The sequence below is a fragment of the Stenella coeruleoalba genome, assembly GCF_951394435.1.
Source record: "Stenella coeruleoalba genome assembly, chromosome: 3".
Lineage (NCBI taxonomy): Eukaryota > Metazoa > Chordata > Mammalia > Artiodactyla > Delphinidae > Stenella > Stenella coeruleoalba.
Window position 1 is genome coordinate 35,918,138 of NC_137148.1, and position 26,423 is coordinate 35,944,560.

Consider the following 26,423-nt stretch of genomic DNA (forward strand, 5'->3'; position numbering starts at 1 on the left):
TTAACAGGTTAACAAGGTTTTCCAGGCCCTAGTCATGGTCAGCTGACTGCCATCAACCCTCACCACTCTCCCACTTCAAACACCCTGCTCCAGCAATGCTGAATTACCTACAATCCGGAGTCTCGCCAGGCTTCTGTAAACACTGTTCCCTCTGCCTGTGGGGATCTTCCCACCCACCTCCCATCACCTCACTCTCACCTTCACTGGAGCTCTCCTGCTTTTCTTTTAGTTTCAGGGAACTCCCCTTTCTTCCATAGTGGGACCTCAGAGGCCCTGCGCTTGCTTATTGCAGCACTTAACACGCTGTACTGAGATGTGCTGTCTCTTGTATGTCCCCACTACTAGCCTAGCTGTTCTTTTAATGTAGAGATTGTCATTTTCACCATTAGAACATTAGTTTTTAATTGAAAGCCTGCAACACAGCAGGAATACATTAAACATTTGTTTCAGAGCTGACTGAACCGGTGTTATGTGAGGGTAGGTATTGTGTTCATTTTTACCCAAAGGAATGCTGAGTGTTTTACTGGCTAAGAATTTTATGAATTAAAATTTTTTTCCCCCCCACGGAAAATAGAGAAAGGGTATGTATGAAGATTCAGTAGTTCCACATGGAAAAAATAAAGAGAAGTAACAACCAAAAGTGTTAATAGCAGGGGAGAAAAGGACATTATTATCCCAAGGTTAAACTTAACTCTGACAAGTTGGAGGTCATTTCCCCAGAAACTGAGGATGCCCATTACTAGGACAAGGAGATGAAGGTTATAGAAAGAGCAGGAAGGGAGTCTTGGAAAGCACCTGGCTTATTCCTGATTGGCTTAAAAGAAGACAAATGACTTGTTCAAAGACACCAGGGCTAGAATCAAAGAGTAAGCGGAATAAATGGCCCCAAAGCTCTCTACATCCTAATCCCCGGAACCTGTGAATGTTACCTTACACAGCAAAAGAGGCTTTGCAAATGTGATTAAGAACCTTGAGATGAGGCGTTTATCCTGTATTATTCAGATGGACCCAATCTAATCACATGGGCCCTTAGAGCAGAGAATCTTCCCCAGCTGTGATCAGAGGGAGACATGACTATGGATGGAGGATCAGAAAGATGCAATGTGAAAAGGAAGCTGACCTGCCATTGCAGATGGAATAAGGGCACCACGAGCCAAGGAGTGCAGGCGGCAACTAGAAGCTGAAAGAGGCAAGGAAGCTGAGCCTCCCCTAGAGCCTCCAGGTGGAAGGCATCCCTGCTGATGTCTTGATTTTAGCCCAGTGAGACCTGTGTGGGATTTCTGACATACACAACAGGAAGATAATACATTTGTTTCAAACCACTGAGTTACAGTAATTTGTTACAGCATCAAGAGAAGAGTAATGTAGGCTACACACATTGTAAGCAGGCCAAATAGGCAGGCTTCCCATCTCTTGTCCATAATTTCTTCTCACTCTTCTGTAGTGTTCTTATCCTTTAGAGATCTTGTGGGAGTTATCTAATCCCATCTCACTTGGGTTGTATGTCGAGGTGGGAGCAGAGGGCTTGCGGAGTGATTTGCTCTGGGTCTCACACCCTAGAAATGGCAGAGCCCTTTCCAGAAAGATTGGCCTGGGGCTCGTGCAACATTTTGTGAGTCCAGATTGACCAAAGGCAGCCTTGTGCCAATCAGTTTAGAATCTAGAGAAACGACACAGTCTTTGCTGGCCATGGAACAGGCCTAACACTGAGAGACTATTGTTATTGACTCTGGGCAGACAGCCACAGAGCTCCAGGAAGAGGGAAGTATGGTATTTACACATGGCTTTCCAAGAGCAGGGCCTCTGCCGCATACATTGTGGTCCTGATAGGATCTCTTATGAAACTTCAAAAAGCTCCAATTACTCCCTGCGATTGCGTGAAATAGCTCAGGGTAGCGAGGTTATGACCACTGTCATTTAGATATGCCACCCCTGTATGCGGTCTGTTATGTAACCACTATACCACATTTTTACACTTTATTTAACATCACCCAGACATTTATGGAAAATTTTCTCTGACTTCCACTTTATGTGCATGGTATCAATATTGCTAATCTGAGAACCTGGACAGTGCTTAAATTAAATCAAATGAATATTGAATGAGTAAGGATGTGTGAATTCAGATGGGTGCTTTCTTTGCGAGCTCACACAGGTATTTGAGGAATATCAGAGTGTTAGAGCCCTAATCTGACATTCCCCTCCTTTTCAGGCCATCATGGGGCAGACGGAATTAGAAGGCTGCCCAAACCTTGAAGCAGCGTTAATTAGTGCTGCTGGGTATATAAGCCAAATAACTCCTTGCAAGATCAGTCAAAAGGGTAATATGCTTCAGAAACCCTTTGATTATTATCATGATCCCTGGGAAGTAAAGAAATGCCAAGGGACGCATGTGGCAATGCTTTGGATTTATGCAAAGTGCAAAGTTACTGTGGAGATGGATTATTAACAAGAGTTTCTCAGATCAGTGAAATGCTGTGAACTTCCTGGCTTGTGGCTGGATCTAACATGGGCAGATATTCTGAGGCTCGGCTTGTCTAGTACAATATTTGGGAAAAAGTTGTTTGGCAGCGAGCAAAGTATTATTAAGTACCCAGCCAAAGTTAGATAGTATGAATTGTAGTAGGCCAAGTCAGCATGGATCCGTAACTACTTTAAAGACATGTAATCTAAAGGAGAACTGGGGAAAGCAGGCTGTGGATTATTCTGGGTTGGCTAATTGGATAGCACACAAGAAAGTCTGGGGTATTAGGGTATTGACATAGAAACTTACACACTGCATATGTGGAGCCAGGACAGAATTAAATGTACCCAGAAGCGGGCTGGTGGACCTGCTGACAAAGGAAGGTTAAGAAAAATTAAACATATCAGTAAGGCAAAGAGTTGGCTCAATGAAGAGAAGGGAGGGGAGAAAAATGAAGTTAAACAGGATGTGTCTAGAGCAGTGGCTCTTAAAGGATGGTTCCTGAACAGCAGCATCAATATCAATTGGGACCTTGCTGGAAATGCAAATCCTCAGGACGTACCAAGTCAAAATTCTGGGGTGGGCCTCAAGCAATCCCTGTTTTAACAAGCCTTATAGGTGATTCTGATGTATGTCAGTTTGAGAACTACTGGTTTAGAAAAAGGAAACGAAGTTGGAGCTCTCCTAGATGAGCAGTGTCACCTAAAAAGGAGGTACAGAGGCCTACTGTGCTGGTGGATGGCTGATATGATGTGATGAGAGTTAGTGGTACAGAAGAAGAGGGGATACTGAAGTCCCGATTTCAGGTGAGTCATCTGATGACTGAGGATAAAATCAAGGGTTAGAATAAAAGGGAAAAAAGTGATCCAGTTGCTCATATCATCAAAGAAGGTGAAACTGAGTCTTAGAGGGTAGCATGTGAGGGTGAAGAGGGTTTGGAACGAATAATGAGATATCAAAGGAAGAAGACAGAATTGTGTTGGATAAATGGTTTAGCTGTGACAGTGAGCAAGTACCAGAATAGCCCCTATTCCTCTACCCTTCAGTTGGGAAAAATGGGAAAAACAAATAATTGTTCCACCAGCCAAAAGAGAAAGGAGCCAAGAAGTATGTGTCTGATTGGGAGAAAGAGGGTGGCTGCCTGGGAGAAGAGAGGTCTAAGTTAAAGAAAGGAGGTGAGGATAAATGGGAGTTTTAACCCATACACAACTGAGGTTCTTAGCCCACCACTAAAAGAAAGTAGGCTTGGGATGAGTAGAAAATAGTTCAGTGGTGGAAGTTCTCCTGAGTAGCCAGCATAATGAACATGGCTCAAGAAAACAGTAGATCGGGAGGTCAGATCAGTGAAACAGCCAAGAGAGAACACTAAGTGAAAGGAGGACGTCTGGAGAATGGAGAAAACACACCCGTGCAAAGAAGATACAATGCAACTTTCAACATAAGTTGTATTGAAGCAAACTCTTTCTCTAAGAAAAGGGACAAAATGGCGGCATGGGAATTTGCTTACTATATTTCTAGAGGTTACAACTACAGCTTTCAGAGACCACTTAGAGGACAAGGAACATTTCTGATGAGGTAGGAACAAAGATAAAGATAAACCCACACTTAAAATTTGCAATTACTGTTTAAGCAAGGACTCATGGTCAAAGTGAGTTCCCATTCTGATAAAGTTAGGACGACCCCCAAAATGTCAATGTGACATTCTTAAATAAGGCCTTATATTTTTATGATATTCATTTGTTTAATATGGAGAAATTAAAAAAGGGAAAGTTTTGTGATTTAGTCAGAAAGAGTTACACAACATATATGCTTTATTTCCAGGGATTTCTGAAATCATATGCTTTTAAAAATCTCTACCTTAATCAAATTTACCCCCACTATATAATGTTTACTATTAAACCAACTAAATTGACAATAATTGCTCTCAAAAGACAATAATACATTGTAAGAGCTGATAAATTATAAAATATAACAGATTGCAACCAATTGCTTAACAACAAAAAGTAAAGAGGCTGACCCTTTATAACAATTTACAGAACTCTGTTTAACTTAATGAGAAAAATCTGCTTTGGATAAGGCACTGTTTCATCACTTCTCAGAGATTAAGGCACACAGTCACCAGCATTACAAACACAAATGTGTAAGAAAATCTGAAGACAGCAGCTGGTACAAATGCTACCAAAAACAGGTGCCTTTGGGGCACTGATTGTTATGTCAAAGTATATTAAACTGTGCAAATGTAAAACTTACAGCAACTCAATTTTCCTTCTCTAATAAAGGTTAATCATTTTTAACAGAAGATAACCTGAAAGAACAAAGGAAAAAGCCAATTTCCTAAAACTACTTTTTTGAAAAAAAATTGTTTTGTCTCTTAGTATCAGGAAAATTTTTTTTTTTTTTTTTTTTTTTTTTGCGGTACACGGGCCTCTCCCGTTGCGGAGCACAGGCTCCGGACGTGCAGGCTCAGCGGCCATGGCTCACGGGCCCAGCCACTCCGCGGCATGTGGGATCTTCCCAGACCGCGGCATGAACCCATGTCCCCTGCATCGGCAGGTGGACTCGCAACCACCGCGCCACCAGGGAAGCCCAAGGCAAATTTTTAAAAAAATGATTTAACTGGTACAATATTTTAGAATAGTATGTAAACAAATTGATAGCAACTAAAACAATTTTAATGGCACATTCAGGAGTTTACATTTGAAATGACATTATTGGTTAGGTCCTTTTTTGTGGATTTTATGGTTATGAGTCACGTATCAATATTTTGTTAATGTTAATTTTAAACAAATATTTTGTTAAATTTAGTTATGTTTTTCAAAACAGTTAAAACTCCAACACAGGAGATTTGAGGGCAAAGATAATGAAAAAATACTACTTAGGTAGAATGTTACTACAGTCAACATATTATAATAATTATTTCCTAAAGTTATTTCTGAAACAATAACCTAGGTCTAATGTTACTGTCTTTTAAGAATATTATAACATAAGTGCACAAAAGCAGTTTCTGCCAGTAATCAAAACTCACTAAAGCACTTGGCAAATTAAACTTCAGTCAGGATCAAAATATATGAAATAAAGATATGTTAGCATTTATTATACATCTTATAATTAATATAAGTACCTAACATGTTTTTAAAATTCACTTTAATGTTGGCTGTCATTATCTCAACCATTGGTTCTTTAAGACTGCCATATGGTTATCTCAGACATCAATATAATTTCCATGTTTTGAAGACATCACTTGGCTCGTCCCTGTGAAATACATAACAAATGAACAGATGTGAGGTAAAGATGATGTGATTATTACATAAAGCCAAAATGGCAAAGGAGAAGTTTCTCCAAATGGGCATATCCACAAGCCATGGCGAATTGCATCTCGAACATGGTGTGAGGTCCAGGATATAAATAACATCCAGGGAAGACAGCACCATGAATCTTTGAGCTTGAAAAGGTGCATCATAAACTTCAGGGTCAGAACCACGGCGGGTATCACAGTAGAACAGTGAAGGAAAGGTCTTCGTGGAAGAGTAATAGCAGCCTGCACAGGGAAAGCGGTAGCTAGTATCATTTCCTTCTTGGCAAACAAAATTTTACAGCTGCTTCCTAATATTGTAACCATCTGTTTTCCTGCAGGCTATGGAAATGCAAAGGAAACATTTTCTGTGCCACCTCCTCCAAAAACACTTTGCACTAAAAATGAAATCACGATCTCAGGAACATGTGATTAATTTTTAAAAACTTCCTATTATTTACTTAGAAAAGTCACAATACAAACAGTTTATATCCTAAATATATGGTTAGTGTAAACTTGGACTTTTAAAGAATTGTCTGGGACCTCTAAGAGTACTGAAAAAGTCTCACAACTGAATAAAATATTCTTCAATTAAACTTTTTAAAATTGAAGTATAGTTGATATATAATGTTATATTAGTTTCAGGTGTACAACATATTTTTATTGATTATACTCCATTTAACGTTATTATAAAATACTGGTTATATTCCCTGTGCTGTAAATTACATCCTTGTATCTTAATTATTTTATACCTAATAGTCTGTACCTCTTAATCTCCTTCCCCTATCTTGTCCCTCCCCCCACCCCATTCTTCAATTAATAAATGCATAAAAGGTGAGTATTTTTGTTGTAACCTTTTATATTAGCCTTGAATACTTTCAGAATTTATTTATAACAACATTTAGAGGCAGTATATTATTTTAAACAAGTATTTGAAAGTTGAGTTAAATAAACCAATAGCATTTCTAAACCATTGTAAAAATGTAATCAATATCTAAACAAATGAAAATTTCAGGCTTAACACCTGAATGATCCATGAGTAGGGTTTCATTCTCACACATTCTAAAGGCTAATTTCCAACTAGATAATTTCTAATAAAAATAAAGCTGAAGATAGAGAAGATTGCCTGATTTGGAATCTCCCCACACATCTTCAAAAACACTACAGAACAATGACAAATGAAACTATACCAAGCCCCACTTAGCATAGCCAGAAGTCAGAGAATGCCCAAACTTCAATTACTCTAAAGTATTAAACACCAAGTCAGTGAGCACTCTCTCACACTCCCCACTCAAGCCAAAAAAAACTGCATTGAAGAAAGATGAGGGGAAATCTAAGATTGATCTAAAGTTACCACTAGAAAGAGAAAGTTCAACCCAAGTGTGGGGTCCTCGTACATAAGAGCACTAACTACACAGAAAGGACTTAAAAGTGGGCATGATTCAAGGCTCTGAAAAGCATTAGTTTTCCAGGAGAAGATGGTACAAAGGAAGGGAGAGGTAGCCTTTGGAGACTCGGGTGGTAAAGGGAAAAAAGAAGTAGTAAAGGGAAAAAAGAAGTAGTAAAGGCAAAAGTCAGGTTCCTATTTTTTAAAAAATAGAGGACACAACCTTCCCACCACATTAAAAAGAAAATCATCCATTAAAGAGACTGTACCTTGCAACACTGTCAAATCAGACCAACCTTAAACTGGGTATCTTGTAAAGCCACTCCTTAAACCAGTATTCTTTAATTCCCACCTACCCGCTGAACATCAAAGAGTTTATTTATTCTACATTCCTAATTACCTCTCCCTGCTCCTCCACATTTTTAGTTGTTTTATTTTTACTTTGTCAGAACACATAACATTTCTGTATTATGCCATTTTAGCCTCCACCTTTGTTTTTAAGTTATATACCCACAATATATCATGCTCCTCAATAGCAGCGTGGGATGGGGGGCGGGATGGGCTACAGTAACCAGTACTTGGAGGAGAGCAATAGCCTCATGTTGAGATGATTAGCAGTTGTGCTCTGGATGTGTGGAGGGATACTGACTATTCACAATTTCATTTGTGAAGTCTATTTATATTAATAGTTGCTAAGGAAGAAACAAGAAGTTTCTGTTGCTTGCCTAATTTCTAAAATATTCTAATTTCTAAAATATTCATGCAAATTTTTCATTCATAGATACATAATAAAACAAAGACATATCATAAAATTATACAAGTAAAAATAGATATCTTAAAAATAGAAGTAGCGACCCACCACCAATCCCTCCCATCAGGAAGCTTGCACAAGCCTCTTAGATAGCATCATCCATCAGAGGGCAGACAGCAGAAGCAAGGAGAACTACAATTCTGCAGCCTGTGGAAGAAAAGCCACATTCACAGAAAGATAGGTAAAATGAAAAGGGAGAGGACTATGTACCAGATGAAGGAACAAGATGAAACTGCAGAAAAACAACTAAATGATGTGGAGATAGGCAACCTCCCAGAAAAAGAATTCAGAATAATGACACTGAAGATGATCCAGGACCTCGGAAAAACAATGGAGGCAAAGATTGAGAGGATGCAAGAACTGTTTAACAAAGACCTAGAAGAATTAAAGAATAAACACCTAGAAGAATTAAAAACAAACAGAGATGAACAATACAATAACTGAAGTGAAAGATATACTAGAAGGAATCAATAGCAGCATAACTGAGGGAGAAGAACGGATAAGTGACCTGGAAGACAGAATGGTAGAATTCACTGCCGTGGAACAGAATAAAGAAAATAAGAATGAAAAGAAATGAAGACAGCCTAAGAGACCTCTGGGACAACATTAAATGCAACAATATTCACATTATAGGGGTCCCAGAAGGAGAAGAGAGAGAGAAAGGACCCAAGAAAATATTTGAAGAGATTATTGTCGAAAACTTCACTAACATGGGAAAGGAAATAGCCACCCAAGTCCAGGAAGCACAGAGTCCCAGGCAATATAAACCCAAGGAGAAACATGCCGAGACACACAGTAATCAAACTGACAAAAATTAAAGAAAAATTATTAAAAGCAACAAGGGAAAAATGACAAAAAACATACAAGGGAACTCCCATAAGGTTAACAGCTGATTTCTCAGCAGAAACTCTACAAGCCAGAAGGGAGTGGCACAATATATTTAAAGTGATGAAAGGGAAGAAACTACAACCAAGATTACTCTAACTGGCAAGGATCTCATTCAGATTTGACAGAGAAATCAAGCAAGAGCTAAGAGAATTCAGCACCACCAAACCAGCTCTACAACAAATGCTAAAGGAACTTCTCTAAGTGGGAAACACGAGAAGAAAAGGACCTACAAAAACAAACCCATGACAATTAAGAAAATGGTAAAAGGAACATACATATCGATAATTACCTTAAACATAAATGGATTAAATGCTCCAACCAAAAGACACAGGCTCGCTGAATGGATACAAAAACAAGACCCATATATATGCTGTCTATAAGAGGCCCACTTCAGACCTAGGGACACATAGAAACTGAAAGTGAGGGGATGGAAAAAGATATTCCATGCAAATAGAAATCAAAAGAAAGCTGGAGTAGCAATACTCATATCAGACAAAATAGACTTTAAAATAAAGGATGTTACAAGAGACAAGGAAGGACACTACATATGATCAAGGGATCAATCCAAGAAGAAGATATAACAATTATAAATATGTATGCACCCAACATAGGAGCACCTCAACACATAAGGCAACTACTAACAGCTATAAAAGAGGAAATCGACGGTAACACAATAATAGTGGGGGACTTCAACATCTAACTTACATCAGTGGACAGATCATCCAGACAGAAAATTAATAAGGAAACACAAGCTTTAAATGACACAATAGACCAGATACATTTAATTGATATTTATAGGACATTACATCCAAAAACAGCAGATTACACTTTCTTCTTAAGTGCACACGGAACATTCTCCAGGATTGATCACATCTTGGGTCACAAATCAAGCCTCAGTATATTTAAGAAAATTGAAATCATATCAAGCATCTTTCTGACCACAATGCTATGAGATTAGAAATCAATTACAGGGGAAAAAACGTAAAAAACACAAACATATGGAGGCTAAACAATACATTACTAAATAACCAAGAGATCACTGAAGAAATCAAAGAGGAAATAAAAAAATACCTAGAGACAAATGACAATGAAAACACGATGATCCAAAACCTATGGGGTGCAGCAAAAGCAGTTCTAAGAGGTAAGGTTATAGCAATACAAGCCTACCTCAAGAAACAAGAAAAATCTCAGCTAAACAATCTAACCTTACACCTAAAGGAACCAGAGAAAGAAGAACAAACAAAACCCAAAGTTAGTAGAAGGAAAGAAATCATAAAGATCAGAGCAGAAATAAATGAAATAGGGCTTACCTGGTGGTGCAGTGGTCAAGAATCCGCCTGCCAAGGCAGGGTACACGGGTTCAAGCCCTGGCCCAGGAAGATCCCACATGCCATGGAGCAACTAAGCCCAGGTGCCACAACGATGGAGCCTGAGCTCTAGAGCCCACAAGCCACAAGTACTGAGCCCACGTGCCAGAACTACTGAAGCCTGCGTGCCTAGAGCCTGTGCTCTGCAACAAGAGAAGCCACAACCATGAGAAGCCCGCAGACTGCAATGAAGAGTAGCTCCCGTTCACCTCAACTAGAGAAAGCCTGCACAGCAACGAAGACCCAACACAACCATAAATAAATAAATAAAAGAAATGAAATAGAAACAAAGAAAACAATACCAAAGATAAATAAAACTAAAAGCTGGTTCTTTGAGAAGATAAACAAAATTGATAAACCTTTACCCAGACTCATCAAGAAAAAGAGGGAGAGGACTCAAATCAATAAAATTAGAAATGAAAGAGGAGAAGTTACAACAGACACTGCAGAAATACAAAGCAGCATAAGAGACTACTACAAGCAACTCTATGCCAATAAAATGGACAACCTGGAAGAAATGGACAAATCCTTAGAAAGGTAAAACCTTCTAAGACTGAACCAGGAAAAAACAGAAAATATGAACAGATCAATCACAAGTAATGAAATTGAAACCATGATTAAAAACCTTCCAACAAACAACAGTCCAGGACCAGATGGCTTCACAGGTGAATTCTATCAAATATTTAGAGAAGAGCTAACACCCATCCTTCTCAAACCTTCCAAAAACTTGCAGAGAAAGGAACACTCCCAAACTCATTCTATGAGGCCACCATCATCCTGATATCAAAACCAGAAAAAGATACTACAAAAAAAGAAAATTACAGGGCTTCCCTGGTGGCGCAGTGGTTGAGAGTCTGCCTGTCGATGCAGGGGACACGGGTTCATGCCCTGGTCCGGGAAGATCCCACATGCCGCAGAGCAGCTAGGCACATGAGCCATGACTGCTGACCCTGCACGTCCGGAACCTGTGCTCCACAACGGGAGAGGCCACAACAGTGAGAGGCCCATGTACCACCAAAAAAAAAAAAAGAAAAGAAAAAGAAAATTACAGACCAATATCACTGATGAATATAGATGCAAAAATTCTCAACAGAATACTAGCAAACAGAATCCAACAACATATTAAAAGGATCATACACTATGATCAAGTAGGGTTTATCCCAGGAATGCAAGGATTCTTCAATATACGCAAATCAATCAATGTGATACACCATATTAACAAACTGAAGGATAAAAACCATATGATCATCTCAATAGATGCGGAAAAAGCTTTTGATAAAATTCAACACCGATTTATGATAAAAAGCCCTCCAGAAAGTGGGCATAGAGAGAACCTACCTCAACATAATAAAGGCCATATATGACAAACGCACAGCAAACATCATTCTCAATGGCGAAAAACTGAAAGCATTTCCTCTAAGATCAGGAACAAGACAAGGATGTCCACTCTTGCCACTATTATTCAACATAGTTTTGGAAGTCCTAGCCATGGCAATCAGTGAAGAAAAAGAAATAAAAGGAATACAAATTGCAAAAGAAGAAGTAAAACTGTCACTGTTTGCAGATGACATGATACTATACATAGAGAATCCTAAAGATGTCACCAGAAAACTACTAGAGCTAATCAATGAATCTGGTAAAGTTGCAGGCTACAAAATTAATGCACAGAAATCTCTTGCATTCCTGTACACTAACAACGGAGGATCAGAAAGAGAAATTAAGGAAACAATCCCATTCACCATTGTAACAAAAAGAATAAAATATCTGGGAATAAACCTACCTGAGGAGGTAAAAGACCTGTACTCAGAAAACTATAAGACACTGATGAAAGAAATCAAAGATGACACAAACAGATGGAGAGACATACTATGTTCTTGGATTGGAAGAATCAATATTGTGAAAATGACTATACTACCCAAAGCAATGTACAGATCCAATGCAATCCCTATCAAGTTACCAATGGCATATTTTACAGATCTAGAACAAAAAAATCTTAAAATTTGTTTGGAGACACAACAGACCCCGAATAGCCAAAGCAGTCTTGAGGAAAGAAAAACAGAGCTGGAGGAATCAGACTCCCTGACTTCAGACTATATTACAAAGCTACAGTAATCAAGACAGTATGGCACTGGCACAAAACAAGAAATATAGATCAATGGAACAGAATAGAAAGCCCAGAGATAAACCCACGCACCTATGGTCAACTAATCTATGACAAAGGAGACAAGGATATACAATGGAGAAAAGACAGTCTCTTCAATAAGTGGTGCTGGGAAAACTGGACAGCTACATGTAAAAAAATGAAATTAGGACACTCCCTGACACCACCCACAAAAATAAACTCAAAATGGATTAGAGACCTAAATGTAAGACTGGACACTATGAAACTCTTTGAGGAAAACATAGGGAGAACACTCTTTGACATAAATCACAGCAGGATCTTTTTTTATCCACCTCCTAGAGTAATGGAAATAAAAACAAATGGGACCTAATGAAACTTAAAAGCTTTTGCAAAGCAAAGGAAACTACAAACAAGGGAAAAAGACAACCCTCAGATGGGAGAAAATATTTGCAAACGAATCAACGGACAAAGGATTAATCTCCAAAATATATAAACAGCTCATGCAGCTCAATATTTAAAAAAAAAAAAACCAATCAAAAGATGGGCAGAAGACCTAAATAGACATTTCTCCAAAGAAGACACACAGATGGCCAAGAAGCATATGAAAAGCTGCTCAACAGCACTAATTATTAGAGAAATGCAAATCAAAACTACAGTGAGGTATCACTTCACACCAATCAGAATGGCCATCATCAGAAAATCTACAAAAAATAAATGCTGGAGAGGGTGTGGAGAAAAGGGAACCCTCTTGCACTGTTGGTGGGAATGTAAATTGATACAGTCACTATGGAGAACAGTATGGAGGTTCCTTTAAAAACTAAAAATAGAACTACCATATGACCCAGCAATCCCACTACTGGGCATATACCCTGAGAAAACCATAATTCAAAAAGAGACAGTACCACAATGTTCATTGCAGCACTATTTACAATCACCAGGACATGGAAGCAACCTAAGTGTCCATCAACAGATGAATGGATAAAGAAGATGTGGCGTATATATACAATGGAATATTACTCAACCATAAAAAGAAATGAAATTCAGTTATTTGTAGTGGGGTGGATGGACCTAGAGTCTGTCATACAGAGTGAGGTAAGTCAGAAAGAGAAAAACAAATACCATATGCTAACACATATATTTTGAATCTAAAAAAAAAAGTTCTGAAGAACCCTGGGGCAGGACAGGAATAAAGATGCAGACATAGAGAATGGACTTGAGGACACGGGGACAGGGAATAGTAAGCTGGGACGAAGTGAGAGAGTGGTATTGGCATATATACACTACGAAATGTAAAATAGATAGCTAGTGGGAAGCAGCTGCATAGCACAGGGAGATCAGCACAGTGCTTTGTGACCACCTAGAGGGGTGGGATAGGGAGGGTGGGAGGGAGACACAAGAGGGAGGTCATATGTGTATACATATAGCTGATTCATTTTGTAATACAACAGAAACTAACACAACATTGTAAAGCAATTATACTCCAATAAAGATGTTAAAAGAAAATATAAGGATCAATACATGCACTATGCTATACTTTATGTACAGTATCTCATTTAATCCTAGAAATAGCCCTATGAGTTAGGGATTATTTTATAGAGGAGGAAACTGGGACTTAGAGAGACTAAGTAACTTCCCCACAGTGTGCAGTTATCAAGTGGCAGAGTTGGAATCTAATACTGGATCTGCCTGACTCTATGGCTCATATTCTTAACACTACTGTTTATCAATGAATTAGGGAATAAATACAGTATACAGCCTAAATGTTTTTTAAGAATTACAATAGAAATACTTAAATTCTAGATGAATGCACTTATAAATTACACTTTTCCTTTTTTGTTTTTGTTTCTAATTGAAGTACAGTTGATTTACAATGTTGTGTTAGCTTTAGGTATATAGGAAAGTGCTTCAGTTATACACATATATTTATTCATTTTCAGATTATTTTCCATTATAGGTTATTACAAGATATTGAATATAGTTCCCTGTGCTCTACAGTAGGTCTTTGTTGTCTATCTATTCAATATTTTCTATATAGTAGTGTGTATCTGTTAATCCCAAACTCCTAATTTATCCCTTCCTCCCCCACCTTTCCCCTTTGATAACCATAAGTTGGTTTTCTATGTCTGTGAGTCAATTTCTGTTTTGTAAATAAGATCATATCGTTTTCTTAAGATTCCACATATAAGTGATGTCACATATTTGCCTTTCTCTGTCTGACTTCACTTAGTATGATAATCTCTAGGTCCATCCATACTACTGCAAATGACATATTCCATTGTGTGTGTATCTATCTATATATATATATATAGATACACACACGCACACACATATACATACACTGCATCTTCTTTACCCATTCTTCTGTCGATGGACATTTAGGTTGCTTCCACCTCTCGGCTATTGTAAATACTGCTACTATGAACACTGAGGTGCATATATCTTTTCAAATTAGAGTTTTCATCTTTTCTGGATATATGCCCAGGAGTGGGATTGCAGGATCATGTGGTAGCTCTATTTTTAGCTTTTAATGGAACCTTCATACTGTTCTCCATAGTGGCTACACAATTTACATTCTCACCAACAGTGTATGAGCGTTCCCTTTTCTCCACATCATCACCAACATTTGTTATTTGTAATCTTTTTCATGATATTCATTCTAACAGGTGTGAGGTGATATCTCACTGTGGTTTTGATTTGCATTTCCCTGATGGTTAGCAATGTTGAGCATCTTTTCATGTGCCTGGTGGCCATCTGCATTTCCTCTTTGGAAAAGTGTCTATTTAGTTCTTCTGCTCATTTTTTGATTGGGTTGTTTGTTTTTTTGATATTGAGCTATATGAGCTACTGGTACATTTTGGAAATTAATCCCTTGTCAGTTGCATCGTTTGCAAATATTTTCTCTTATTCCATAGGTTGTTTTTTTATTTTGTTTACAATTTCCTTTGCTATATGAAAGTTTTTAAGTTTAATTATGTCCAATTTGTTTATCTTTGCTTTTATTTCCACTACTCTAGGAGACAGATCCAAAAAAATATTGGTGTGATTTAATGGCAAAGAGTGTTCTGCCTATGTTTTCCTCTATGAGTTTTATAGTATTTGGTCTTATATTTAGGTCTTTAATCCATTTTGGGTTTATTTTTGTATATGGTGTTAGAAAATGTTCTAATTTCATTCTTTCACATGTAGCTGTCAAGTTTTCCCAGCACCACTTACTGAAAAGACTGCCTTTTCTCCATTGTATATTCTTGCCTCCTTTGTGGTAGATTAATTGAGCATAAGTGCATGGGTTTATTTCTGGGCTTGCTATCCTGTTCCATTGATCTATGTGTTTGTTTTTGTGTTAGTACCATACTGTTTTGATTACTGGAGTTTGCAGTATAGGCCGAAGTCATGGAGCCTGATGCCTCCAGCTCTGTTCTTCTTTCTCAAGACTCTTGGCTAATCGGGGTCTTTTGTGTTTCCAGACAAATTTTAAAATTATTTGTTCTAGTTATGTGAAAAATGCCATTGGTATTTTATAGGGATTGCATTGAATCTGTAGATTGCCTTGGATAGTATGGTCATTTTAACAATATTGATTTTGTAATCCAAGAACATGGCATATCTTTCCATCTGTTTGTGTCATCTTCAATTTATTTCATCAGGGTCTCATAATTTTCTGAGTACAGGTCTTTTGCCTCTTTAGTTAGGTTTATTCCTAGGTATTTTATTCTTTTTGATGTGATGGTAAATGGAATTGTTTCTTTTTTTCTGTTTTTTATATTTCATTGTTAGTGTATAGAAATGCAACATATTTCTGTATATTAATTTTGTATCCTGCAACTTTACTGAATTCATTGATGAGGTTTAGTAGTTTTCTGGTGGCATGTTTAGGAATTTCTATGTATAATATCATGTCATCTGCAAACACTGACAGCTTTACTTCTTTCCAATTTGGATTCCTTTTATTTCCTTTTCTTCTCTGATTGCTGTGGTTAGGATTTCCAAAACTATGTTGAATAAAAGTAGCAAGAGTGGACATCCTTGTCTTGTTCCTGATCTTAAATGAAATGCTTTCAGCTTTTCAGCATTGACTATGATGTTAGCTGTGGGTTTGTCATATATGGCCTTTATTATGTTGAGGTATGTTCCCTCTATGCCCACTTTCTGGAGAATTTTTTAATAATATATATAGAATTTTATCAAAAGCTTATTCTGCATCTATTGAGATGATCATATGGTTTTTATTTTTCAGTTTGTTAATGTGGTGTATCACACTGATTGATTTGTGGATACTGAAAAATCATTGCATCCCTAGGATAAATCCACTTGATTATGGTGTATGGTCCTTTTAATGTATTGTTGGAGTCAGTTTGCTAGTATTTTGTTGATGATTTTTGCATCTATGTTCATCAGTGATACTGGCCTGTAATTTTTTTTGGGGGGGGGGTATCTGTGTCTGGTTTTGGTATCAGGGTGATGGTGGCCTCATAGAATGAGTTTGGAAGTATTCTTTCCTCTGCAATTTTTTGGAACAGTTTCAGAAGGATAGGTGTTAACTTTTCTCTATTTGTTTGGTAGAATTAACCTGTGAAGCCAACTAAGCCTGGACTTTTGTTTGTTGGGAGTTTTTTTTTTAATTAATTAATTAATTTATTTAGGCTGCGCCGGGTCACAGTTGCGGCACACGGGATTTTCGCTGCAGCATGCGGGATCTTTAGTTGCGGCATGTGGGATCTTTTAGTTGTGGCATGCAGGCTCAGGCTTCTTAGTTGTGGCATGAGGCTTTCTTAGTTGTGGCATGTGGCCTTCTTAGTTGCAGCATGCGGACTCTTAGTTGCAGCATGCAGACTTAGTTGCAGCATGCGAACTTTTAGTTGTGGCATGCATGCGAGATCTAGTTCCCCTACTAGGGATCGAACCCGGATCCCCTGCATTGGGAGCGTGGAGACTTACCCACTGGACCACCAGGGAAGTCCCTTGTTGGGAGTTTTAAAATTACTGATTAAACTTCAGTACTCGTAATTGGTCTGTTTATATTTTCTGTTTCTTCCTGGTTCAGTCTTGGGAGACTGTACCTATCCAAGAATTTGTCCATCTCTTAGAGGTTGTCCATTTTATTTGCATATAGTTCCTCATAGTAGTCTCTTATGATCCTTTGTATTTCTGTTGTGTCGGTTTTAACTTCTCATTTTTCATTTCTAATTTTATTGATTTGGGCCCTCTCTTTTTCTTGATGAGTCTGGCTAAAGGTTTATCAATTTTGTTTACGTTTTCAAAGAACCAGCTTTTGGTTTCATTGATCGTTTCTATTGTTTTCTTCATGTCTATTTCATTGATTTCTGCTCTGATCTTTATGATTTCTTTCCTTCTACTAACTTTGGGTTTTGTTTTTCCTTCTTTCTCCAGTTCCTTTAGGTGTTAAGTTAGGTTATTTATGAGATTTTTCTTGTTTCTGAAGGTAAGCTTATATTGCTATAAACATCCCTCTTAGAACTGCTTTTACTGCATCCCATTAGTTTTGGCTCATCATGTTTTTGTTATCATTTGTTTCTAGGTATTGTTTGATTTCCTCTATTTCTTCAGTGATTAATTTGTTGTTTAGTAGCATACTGTTTAGCCTCCACATGTTGCTTCTTGCAGTTTTTTCCCTTGTAGTTGATTTCTAGTCTCACAGTGTTTTGGTTGGAAAAGATGCTTGATATGATTTCAGTTTCCTTAAATTTACCGAGGCTTGTTTTGTGGCCTAGCATGTGATCTGTCCTGGAGAATGTTCCAACTTGAAAAGAATGTGTATTCTGCTGCTTTCGGATGGAATGCTCTCTATATTTAAGTTCATTTGGTCTAACGTGTTATTTAAGGCTTGTGTTTCCTTATTGATTTCTGTCTGGACGATTTGTCCATTGATGTAAGTGGGGTGTTAAAGTCCCCTACTATTATTGTGTTATTGTTGATTTCTCCTTTTGTAGCTGTTAATATTTGCCTTATATATTGAGGTGCTTCTAAGTTGGGTGCATATATTTATAATTGTTATATCTTCTTCTTGGATTCATCCCTTGATCATTGTGTAGTGTCCTTCTTCGTCTCTGGTAACAGTCTTTATTTTAATGTCTATTTTGTTTGATACAAGTATTGCTATTCTGGTTTTCTTTTGATTTCTATTTGCATGGAATACCCTTTTCTATACTCTTGCTTTCAGTCTGTATGTGTCTCTGGATCTGAAGTGAGTCACTTGTAGGCAGAATATATATGGGTCTTATTTTCATATCCATTCAGCCACTCTATGTCTTTTGTTTGGAGCATTTAGTCCATTTACATTTCAGGTAATTATCTATATGTATGTTCTTATTCTCATTTTGTTAATTGTTTTGGATTTGTTTTTGTATGTGTTTTCCCCCCTTTCTTCTTTCGTTCTCTTGTGATTTGATGACTATCTTTGGTGTTATGTCTGGATTCCTTTTTCTTTTTGTGTGTATATCTATTAGAGATTTTTGGTTTGCAATTACCATGAGGTTTTTGTAAGAGTCTCTCTCTCTCTCTCTCTCTCTCTCTCTCTCCATATATATATATATATGTATATATATATGATTGTTTTAAGTTGTTGATCTCTTAATTTCAAATGCATTTTAGATACCCTGCATTTGTACTCTCCTGCCCTCACAATTACTGTTTTTTTTTTTTTTTTTTTTTTTTTTTGTGCGGTACGCGGGCCTCTCACTGTTGTGGCCCCTCCCGTTGCGGAGCACAGGCTGCGGACGCGCAGGCTCAGCGGCCATGGCTCACGGGCCCAGCCGCTCCACGGCATGTGGGATCCTCCCAGACCGGGGCACGAACCCGTGTCCCCTGCATCGGCAGGCGGACTCTCAACCACTGCGCCACCAGGGAAGCCCACAATTACTGCTTTTGATGTCATATTTTACATCTAATTGTTCTGTGTATCTCTTAACCGCTTATTGTGGATACAGATGATTTTTACTACTTTTGTCTTTTAACCTCCCTACTAGCTTTGTGTTTGGATGATTTCCTACCTTTACTGTAGGTTTGCCTTTACCATGAGTTTTTCCTTTCATAATTTTCTTGTTGCTAGTTGCAGACTTTCCTTTTTGGCCTAGAGAATTTCCTTTAACATTTGTTGTAAAGCTGGGTTGGTGGTGCTGAATTCTTTTAGCTTTTGCTTGTCTATAAAGCTTTTGCTTTCTCCCTGAAATCTGAACAAGACCCTTGCTGGGTGGAGTGTTCTTGGTTGTAGGTTTTCCCCTTTCATCACTTTAAATATATCCTGCCACTCCCTTCTGGCCTGCAGAGTTTTCTGCTGAAAAATCAGCTGATAGCCTTACGGGAGTTCCCATGTATGTTATTTGTTGCTTTTCCCTTGCTACTTTTAATATTCTCTCTTTATCTTTAATTTTTGTCATTTTGATTACAGTGTGTCTTGGTGTCTTCCTCTTTGGGTTAATCCTGCATCGGACTCTGCAATTCCTGGACTTGGGTAACTATTTCTTTTCCCACGTTAGGGAAGTTTTCAGCTGTTATCTCTTCAATATTTTCTCAGGCCCTTTGTCTCTCTCGTCCCCTTCCAGGACCACTACAATGTGAATATTAGTGCATTTGATGTTGTCCCAGAGGTCTCTTAAACTGTCCTTATTTCTTTTCATTCTTTTTTTCTGTTCAGCAGCAGTGATGTCCAGTATTCTGTCTTTCAGCTCACTGATCCATTCTTCTGTATCATTTAGTCTACTATTGATCCCTTCTAGTGCATTTTTCATTTCAGTTATTGTATTCTTCATTTCTGTTTGGTTTTTCTTTATATTTTCTAACTCTTTGTTAAAAACTTCTAACTTTTCACTCTGTGCATCCATTCTCCTCCTGAGTTCTTTGATCACCTTTACAATCATTACTCTGAACTTTCTCAGGTAGATAGCCTACTCCACTTCACTTAGTTCTTCTGGGTTTTTATCTTGTTCCTTCGTCTGAAACATATTCCTCTGCTGCTTCATTCTGCCATAGGTTGCTATTTGCATTTTTGTGTATGTGGTAGGTTAGTTACATTTCTCAACTTTGGAGAAGTAGCCTTTTGTAGGAGACATCCTATGCATCCCAGCAGTGCACTCCCCTCTCATCACCCAAGCTATATGGTCTAGGGGTCCCCCTAAGAGGGCTGTGTGGGTCCTTCTTTTGTGTTGGGCTGACTATGTGGGTGGCCTGGCAGGCTTGGCTGGCTCTTAGTCCAGTTGGTTGCCAGGCCCTGTCTTGTGTGGATGCTGCTGGCTGCTGTTTAGCGGGGCCTGGTCATGAGGCAGCTGGCTGCAGAACTCTATGGTGGGGCCTGGTCATGAGGCAGCTGGCTGCAGAACTCCATGGGGCCCTGCGGCTAGTGTTGGCTTACTGCTGAGCGGAGTCAGGGTCCTGAAGACACTGGGACTATTGCCTACCCACTGGCAGGTGAAGCTAGATCCTGGGGTTAGTGCTGGACTACTGGCAGGCAGAGCTCGTTCCTGGTCTGACTGCAGGGCCCAGGGATCCCAAAGCGTGTTTCGAATCACTGGCTGGTGGGGGGCAGTTCCTGACACAGTTGGATATAGTGTGTGGAGTGTCCCAAAGATTGCGTTGGCATGCTAGTGGGCAGGGGCAGGGCCCAGCTTGTCTCAGGGTCAGGTCTGGCTTGCTGTTGGCAGGCTTGGTCTGCAGCCTGAAGGACTGTATTTTTCTGCTACTGGCGTGTGCCCCCTGGTGGGTGAGGCTAGTCTAGAGACTAGTATAGGCTTCCTGGTGGGAAGGGCTGGTGCCTGCCCACTGGTGGCTAGAGGTGGGTCTTGGCTCTCTGGTGGGAAGGGCCATGTCTAGCGGTGTGTCTGGGTCAGAAATCTTTAGGCAGACTTTCTGCTAATGGGTGGGGTTATTCCCCACCCAGTTAGTTGTTTGGCCTGAGGCATCATTGGCGCCTACAGGCTGTTGGGTGGGGCCAGGTTTGGGCACTAATGAGCTAAGATGGCAGCCCCCAGCAGCAGTATTTACACATTTGAATATTTCCCAATATCTCTGCCACCAATGTCTATGTCTCCAGGTTGAGCCATAGCTGCCCCGTCTCTCCAGGAGACTCTCCAAGACCAGCAAGTAGGTTTGGCCCAGGCTCCTATCAAATTAACATTTTTGCTCTGGGTCCCAGTGCACATGAGATTTTGTGTGCACCCTTTAAGCGTGAAGTCTCTTTCCCCCAGTCTTGTGAGGCTCCTGCAATTAAACCCTGCTGGCATCAAAGCCAAATGCTCTGGGGGCTCGTCTTCCTGGTGCCAGACCTCCAGGCTAGGAAGCCTGCCATGGGGTTCAGAACTCTTACTCCTGTGGGAGAACCTCTGCAGTATAACTATTCTCCAGTTTGTGGTTCACCCACCCAGGGGGTATGGGATTTGATTGTATCATGAGTCTGCCCCTCCTGCCCACCTCGTTGTGGTTCCTTCTGTATGTCTTTAGCTGTAGAAGATCTTTTCTGGTAAGTTCCAGTGTTTTTCGTTGATGGTTGTTCTGCAGATAGTTGTGATTTTGGTGTGCTCATGAGAGGAGGTGAGCTCAGGATCTTTCTACTCCACCATCTTGGCAGTTCTCCTAAATCACACTTTTTACCAACTATTTGCCAGGGTGTGTCACTTAACATACTCATTTAATCCTCACAACAACCCTATGAGGGAAGTAACGTTACAATCCACATTTTAGAGATGACAAAATTGAGACTTAAGGAAGAAAAGTGCTCTGCTGAGACCATATACTAGGATTTAAACTCTGGTCTTCTGATTCCAATCTTAAACAGCAATGTTATGCTGCCTCTACTTATAGCAAAAAAAAAAAAAAAAAAAAAGTTAAAATTTGTCTTTAATCAGGAATTACTGATTCCTTACTGATTAAATTTCTAAATAAGTGAGACAACCTCTGAGAAGTACCTGGTGCGGGACTTGACACATACTGGGAAGAACAAAAGATCATTTCTTATTCATTCAACACATGTTTACTGAACACCTACTGGGTAAGCCAGACAGTGTTCTAGCCAGTGGTGAACAAAGCTAAGTCCTTGCTCTACAAGTTTGTATTTCTTTCCTGATGTGTTTATAGATCATAACTACACAAACAGTAGGTAAATCTGTTGACACTTAGAAAATATTATCTGAACTGCCATTTTAGGCTTAAATACTAATAGGTCACTGTATAAGCTATACTAATAGGTCACTGTGTAAGCTATACCCCTAAAGACTCAATGAAATTCCTCAATTTCTCCACCAGGGACTGTGTCCTGATCAGCCTGCTGAAATGCACACCTTGGCCTCAAGAGGGACTTGAGGAATGAATGAATCCATTATAGTCATTCCCCAGGCCTAGGAATCATCTTAAAGCTATTCAGCTGTTATGGAGCACATAGGCACGCTTCATATTAACTGTAAAACATGAAAAATAGGGGAAAATTTTAAGTGTGGTCCTAAAGAAAGAACCTTGATACAAAAAGGACTAGGATGGCCTTGAGAATGACCCCCATTACTTTAAAGCAGTTAGCTAATCTTTCCTTCAAGACTTGGGTAATGGATAAACAACAATATCCTATTTATAGCACAGGGAACTCTATTCAATATCCTATGATAAACCATAATGGAAAAAAATATTAGAAAAAAGAATGTATATATACATGTAACTGAACCACTTTGCTGTACAGCAGAAATTAACACAACATTGTAAATTAACTATACTTAAATTAAAAAAAAAGAAAAAGACTTGGCTAAACACATCCTCTGTAAAGCCAGAATGGAACTCCTTCGGTACAATTAGTGAGCCCTTGCTCTGGGTGCCTCCACGGCACTTTGTGATGCCATATAATGTGGTCAGCAACATGTCTGTGCCCTCAGGGAAGTACTTGGTGCTCAAAAAAGTTGGAAGAATGGGCTTTCCTGTTTTAAAATAAGGCTAATCTTCTCTAGCTCTAAGTAGAATGATGCTGTGAAGATAAATAAAATGATGTTAAAAAAAATGAAAGACCAGAAAAATTAAACATATAGGTTTCTTACCTTTAAAGATAGGGATCCAGCTAGAAAAAAGTGGTCTATATCAATAACAGAGGCTAAAAATCCAGCTAAGACGATTTCTCCAATGTCAGTCTTCTTCTTGATTCCAATGACTATTGCCCATGACCACATGCCAATCACGCAATGTACTGAATTATCTGAGAGTGCACGAAGCCAGTCATTTCGTTGAATTATGGAAAACTGAAGAAGTCTGTCAGCTACTAGGCAGAAAATGCCCAGACCAAGGCTGGAAATAAGAGATTCAGTGCTACAAGACTGGAGTAAAGCATGGGTCTTCTCAGTCTCAGATGCCATCACAAATGGTATGTCAGTATATGCTAAAAGCCATCAGGAAACAAACAGCTTATTCTTGTTTACATTCCCAGTCACCCTAAAATAGAAAGCAGAGAAAATGAAGATTATGGGCTGCCATTATAATATATAAACAAAACAATATCGAGAATAATTTTACAAGTATAAAACCAAGTTGTAAAAACTGGTATTTCTTTTTTTCTTTAACTGTTATCAGTAATTTCATTTTATTTTTTCCAGCTTTAGTGAGATATAACTGGTACATAGCACTGTGTAAGTTTATCTTACACAACATGATGATTTGATATACATATGTATTGTGAAATGATTACCACAATAAGGTTAGTTAACACATTCATGACTTTACATGGTTACCTTTGTGTGAGTGTGATGAGAACATTTACGATATACTCTTAGCAACTTTCGTATTAGAAGAAATGGTATTTCTTACATTTATATATAATATGCCATGTGGCCCAAAGAGAACAGATTAGCTTTGTAGGAACAACAGTTTAGATGGTAGCATGTATCAAGGGAAATTTAAGAAAGCCCACTGACTAATCTTCTACTTTGAGGTCATCAAATAGTTCTTTCTTTCAGCAATGTGTACTACACAGTAGTGGGGATCCAATGCGTCTGTGTACCCAGCAACTGCTTTCCATACTTTCTCTGATAAGAGCATCCACTTCCCTTGGGAAAACTGCTCATCAAAATACCCAAACTCTGGAGCTGACCAATTAGAATTCCCTGTATCCCTTATTAATAGTAGTGATTAACAAGCAATTACTAATTAGTAATAATTTTATAGTAGTGATTACTCTGCTTATGAAGGTGACCCCAGCTGGGCCAATCAGACTCCCTTCCAGAATTTTCCCTAGTGGAGATGATGGGGAAAGTTCTTTTTCTTCTTACAGACCATGGACTCCACTACATGGGACAGCCTAGGAAAAAAGAATCATAAGGACATCAAGTACTCAGGTCCAATCTCTAAGGTTCTCAGAGCTGCCCTGGTTCCTGCAGCTCACCTTTCACCTTCCATGAGCTACCTCAGGATTTTCCCAATAAGCCCCCTTTTCCTTTCTGTTACCTCTAACCAAAGAACCTTAACTGACATAAAAAGGCAATCATAATTCTGAGTGCTTGCCTGGCATAGAATATTGAAATCACTTATCTAGTTAAAGTTATCAACGTGTGTGATACCTGAAGTTTTTGTATTGTTTTGTTTTAGTTCTGAGACTTAAAGAATAACTAAATGATTTACTGAGAATGATTCAACCTCCATTCTGTAATAAAAACTATGCATAGCTCATTGTATATATTCTAAAATTTATAGGGAAATGCAAAAGATCTAGAATAGGAAAACACCTTTAAAAAAGAACTAAGTTGAAGGACTTACACCATCTGATTTCAAGTCTATTATAAAGCTACAGTAATGAAGAATGTGGTATCGTTATGAAGATGGACAAATATATCAATGCAACAGAATAGAGAGTGGGATCACAAATAGATCCACACATAATGGTCAATTGATTATCTGACAAACATGCGAAGGAAAGTCAATGGAGCAAAGATATTCCTTTCAACAAATGGTGCTGGAACAATTGGATAGCCATATGCAAAAATAATGAACCTCAATCCATACCTTCCTCCCTATACAAAAATTAACTCAAAATGGATCACAGACCTAAAAGTAAAACAAAACTGTAAAACTTCTGGAAGAAAACACAGGAGAATATTTTTGTCCTTGGGTTATACAAAGAGTTCTTAGTGTCAGTATCAAAAGCGCCATCTGTTTTAAAAATTGATATACTGAATTTCATCAAAGTTAAGAACTTCTGCTCTTTGAAAGACAATGTTAAGAGAATGAAAAGACAAGACACAGACTGGGAGAAAATATTTGCATATCTCATATTTGATAAAGGATTTGTACACAGAGCAAAGAATTCTCAAAGCATGATAACAGAAAAACAGACTGATACAAAGGTGGGTGAAAGATCTGAAAAGGTACTTTACAACGATGATATACAGGTGGTCAAGAAGCACATGAAATATGTTCAACATCATTCATGATTAGGGAAATAGAAACTAAAACCACAATGAGATTCCAAACATAACTATTAGAACTGCTAAAATTTAAGACTGACCATTCCAAATGTTGACAAGATGTGGAGCAACCAGAACTCTCATACACTGCTGGTGGAAATGTAAAATGATACAACTTTCCAGTTTCTGAAAAAGTTGAACATACTCCTACCATATGACTCAGTCATTCTATTCCTAGGTATTTACCTATGAGAAATGAGAGCAAACATCTGCACAAAGACTTGCACATCAAAGACGTGCACATCAATGCTCATAGCAGCTTTCTTTACATTAGCTCCAAGCTGGAAACAACCCAACTGGATAAACAAAATGTGGAAAAAAAGAAATAAAAAGAAACCAAAACGTGAATCATACAAAAACATGAATGAACCTTAAAATAACACTAAACCAGACCAAAAAAAAAAAAAAAAAGATTACATAGTCAAAACCCATAGAACTGTATAACACAAAGAATGAACCCTAATGTAAACTATGGACTTTAGTCAATAATAATGTATCAATATTGGTTCATTAATTGTAACAAATGTGCCACACTCATGCAAAAAGTTAATAGGGAGAGATGTGTGCAGAGGTAGAAGGAATATATGGGAACACTCTCTACTCTGCTCCATTTTCCCGTAAACCTAAAACTACTATAAAAAAAAAAAGGTCTATTTTTA

General features: G+C 38.4%; 1 protein-coding gene across 2 annotated transcripts in view; it reads right to left on the reverse strand.

Moving 5' to 3' along the window:
• Positions 1-4,262: 4,262 nt before the first annotated feature.
• Positions 4,263-26,423, reverse strand: part of TMEM267 (transmembrane protein 267) — a 31,624-nt gene continuing 9,463 nt past the window's right edge. For both annotated transcript variants that reach the window (XM_079916993.1, XM_079916994.1), the window contains exons 2-3: positions 23,353-23,740; positions 4,263-5,999 (exon numbers count right to left, since the gene is read on the reverse strand). In XM_079916993.1, the coding sequence (XP_079773119.1) occupies positions 5,664-5,999; positions 23,353-23,664 (648 nt within the window). In that variant the 5' untranslated portion in view covers positions 23,665-23,740 and the 3' untranslated portion in view covers positions 4,263-5,663. The remainder of the gene's footprint in view (positions 6,000-23,352; positions 23,741-26,423) is intronic.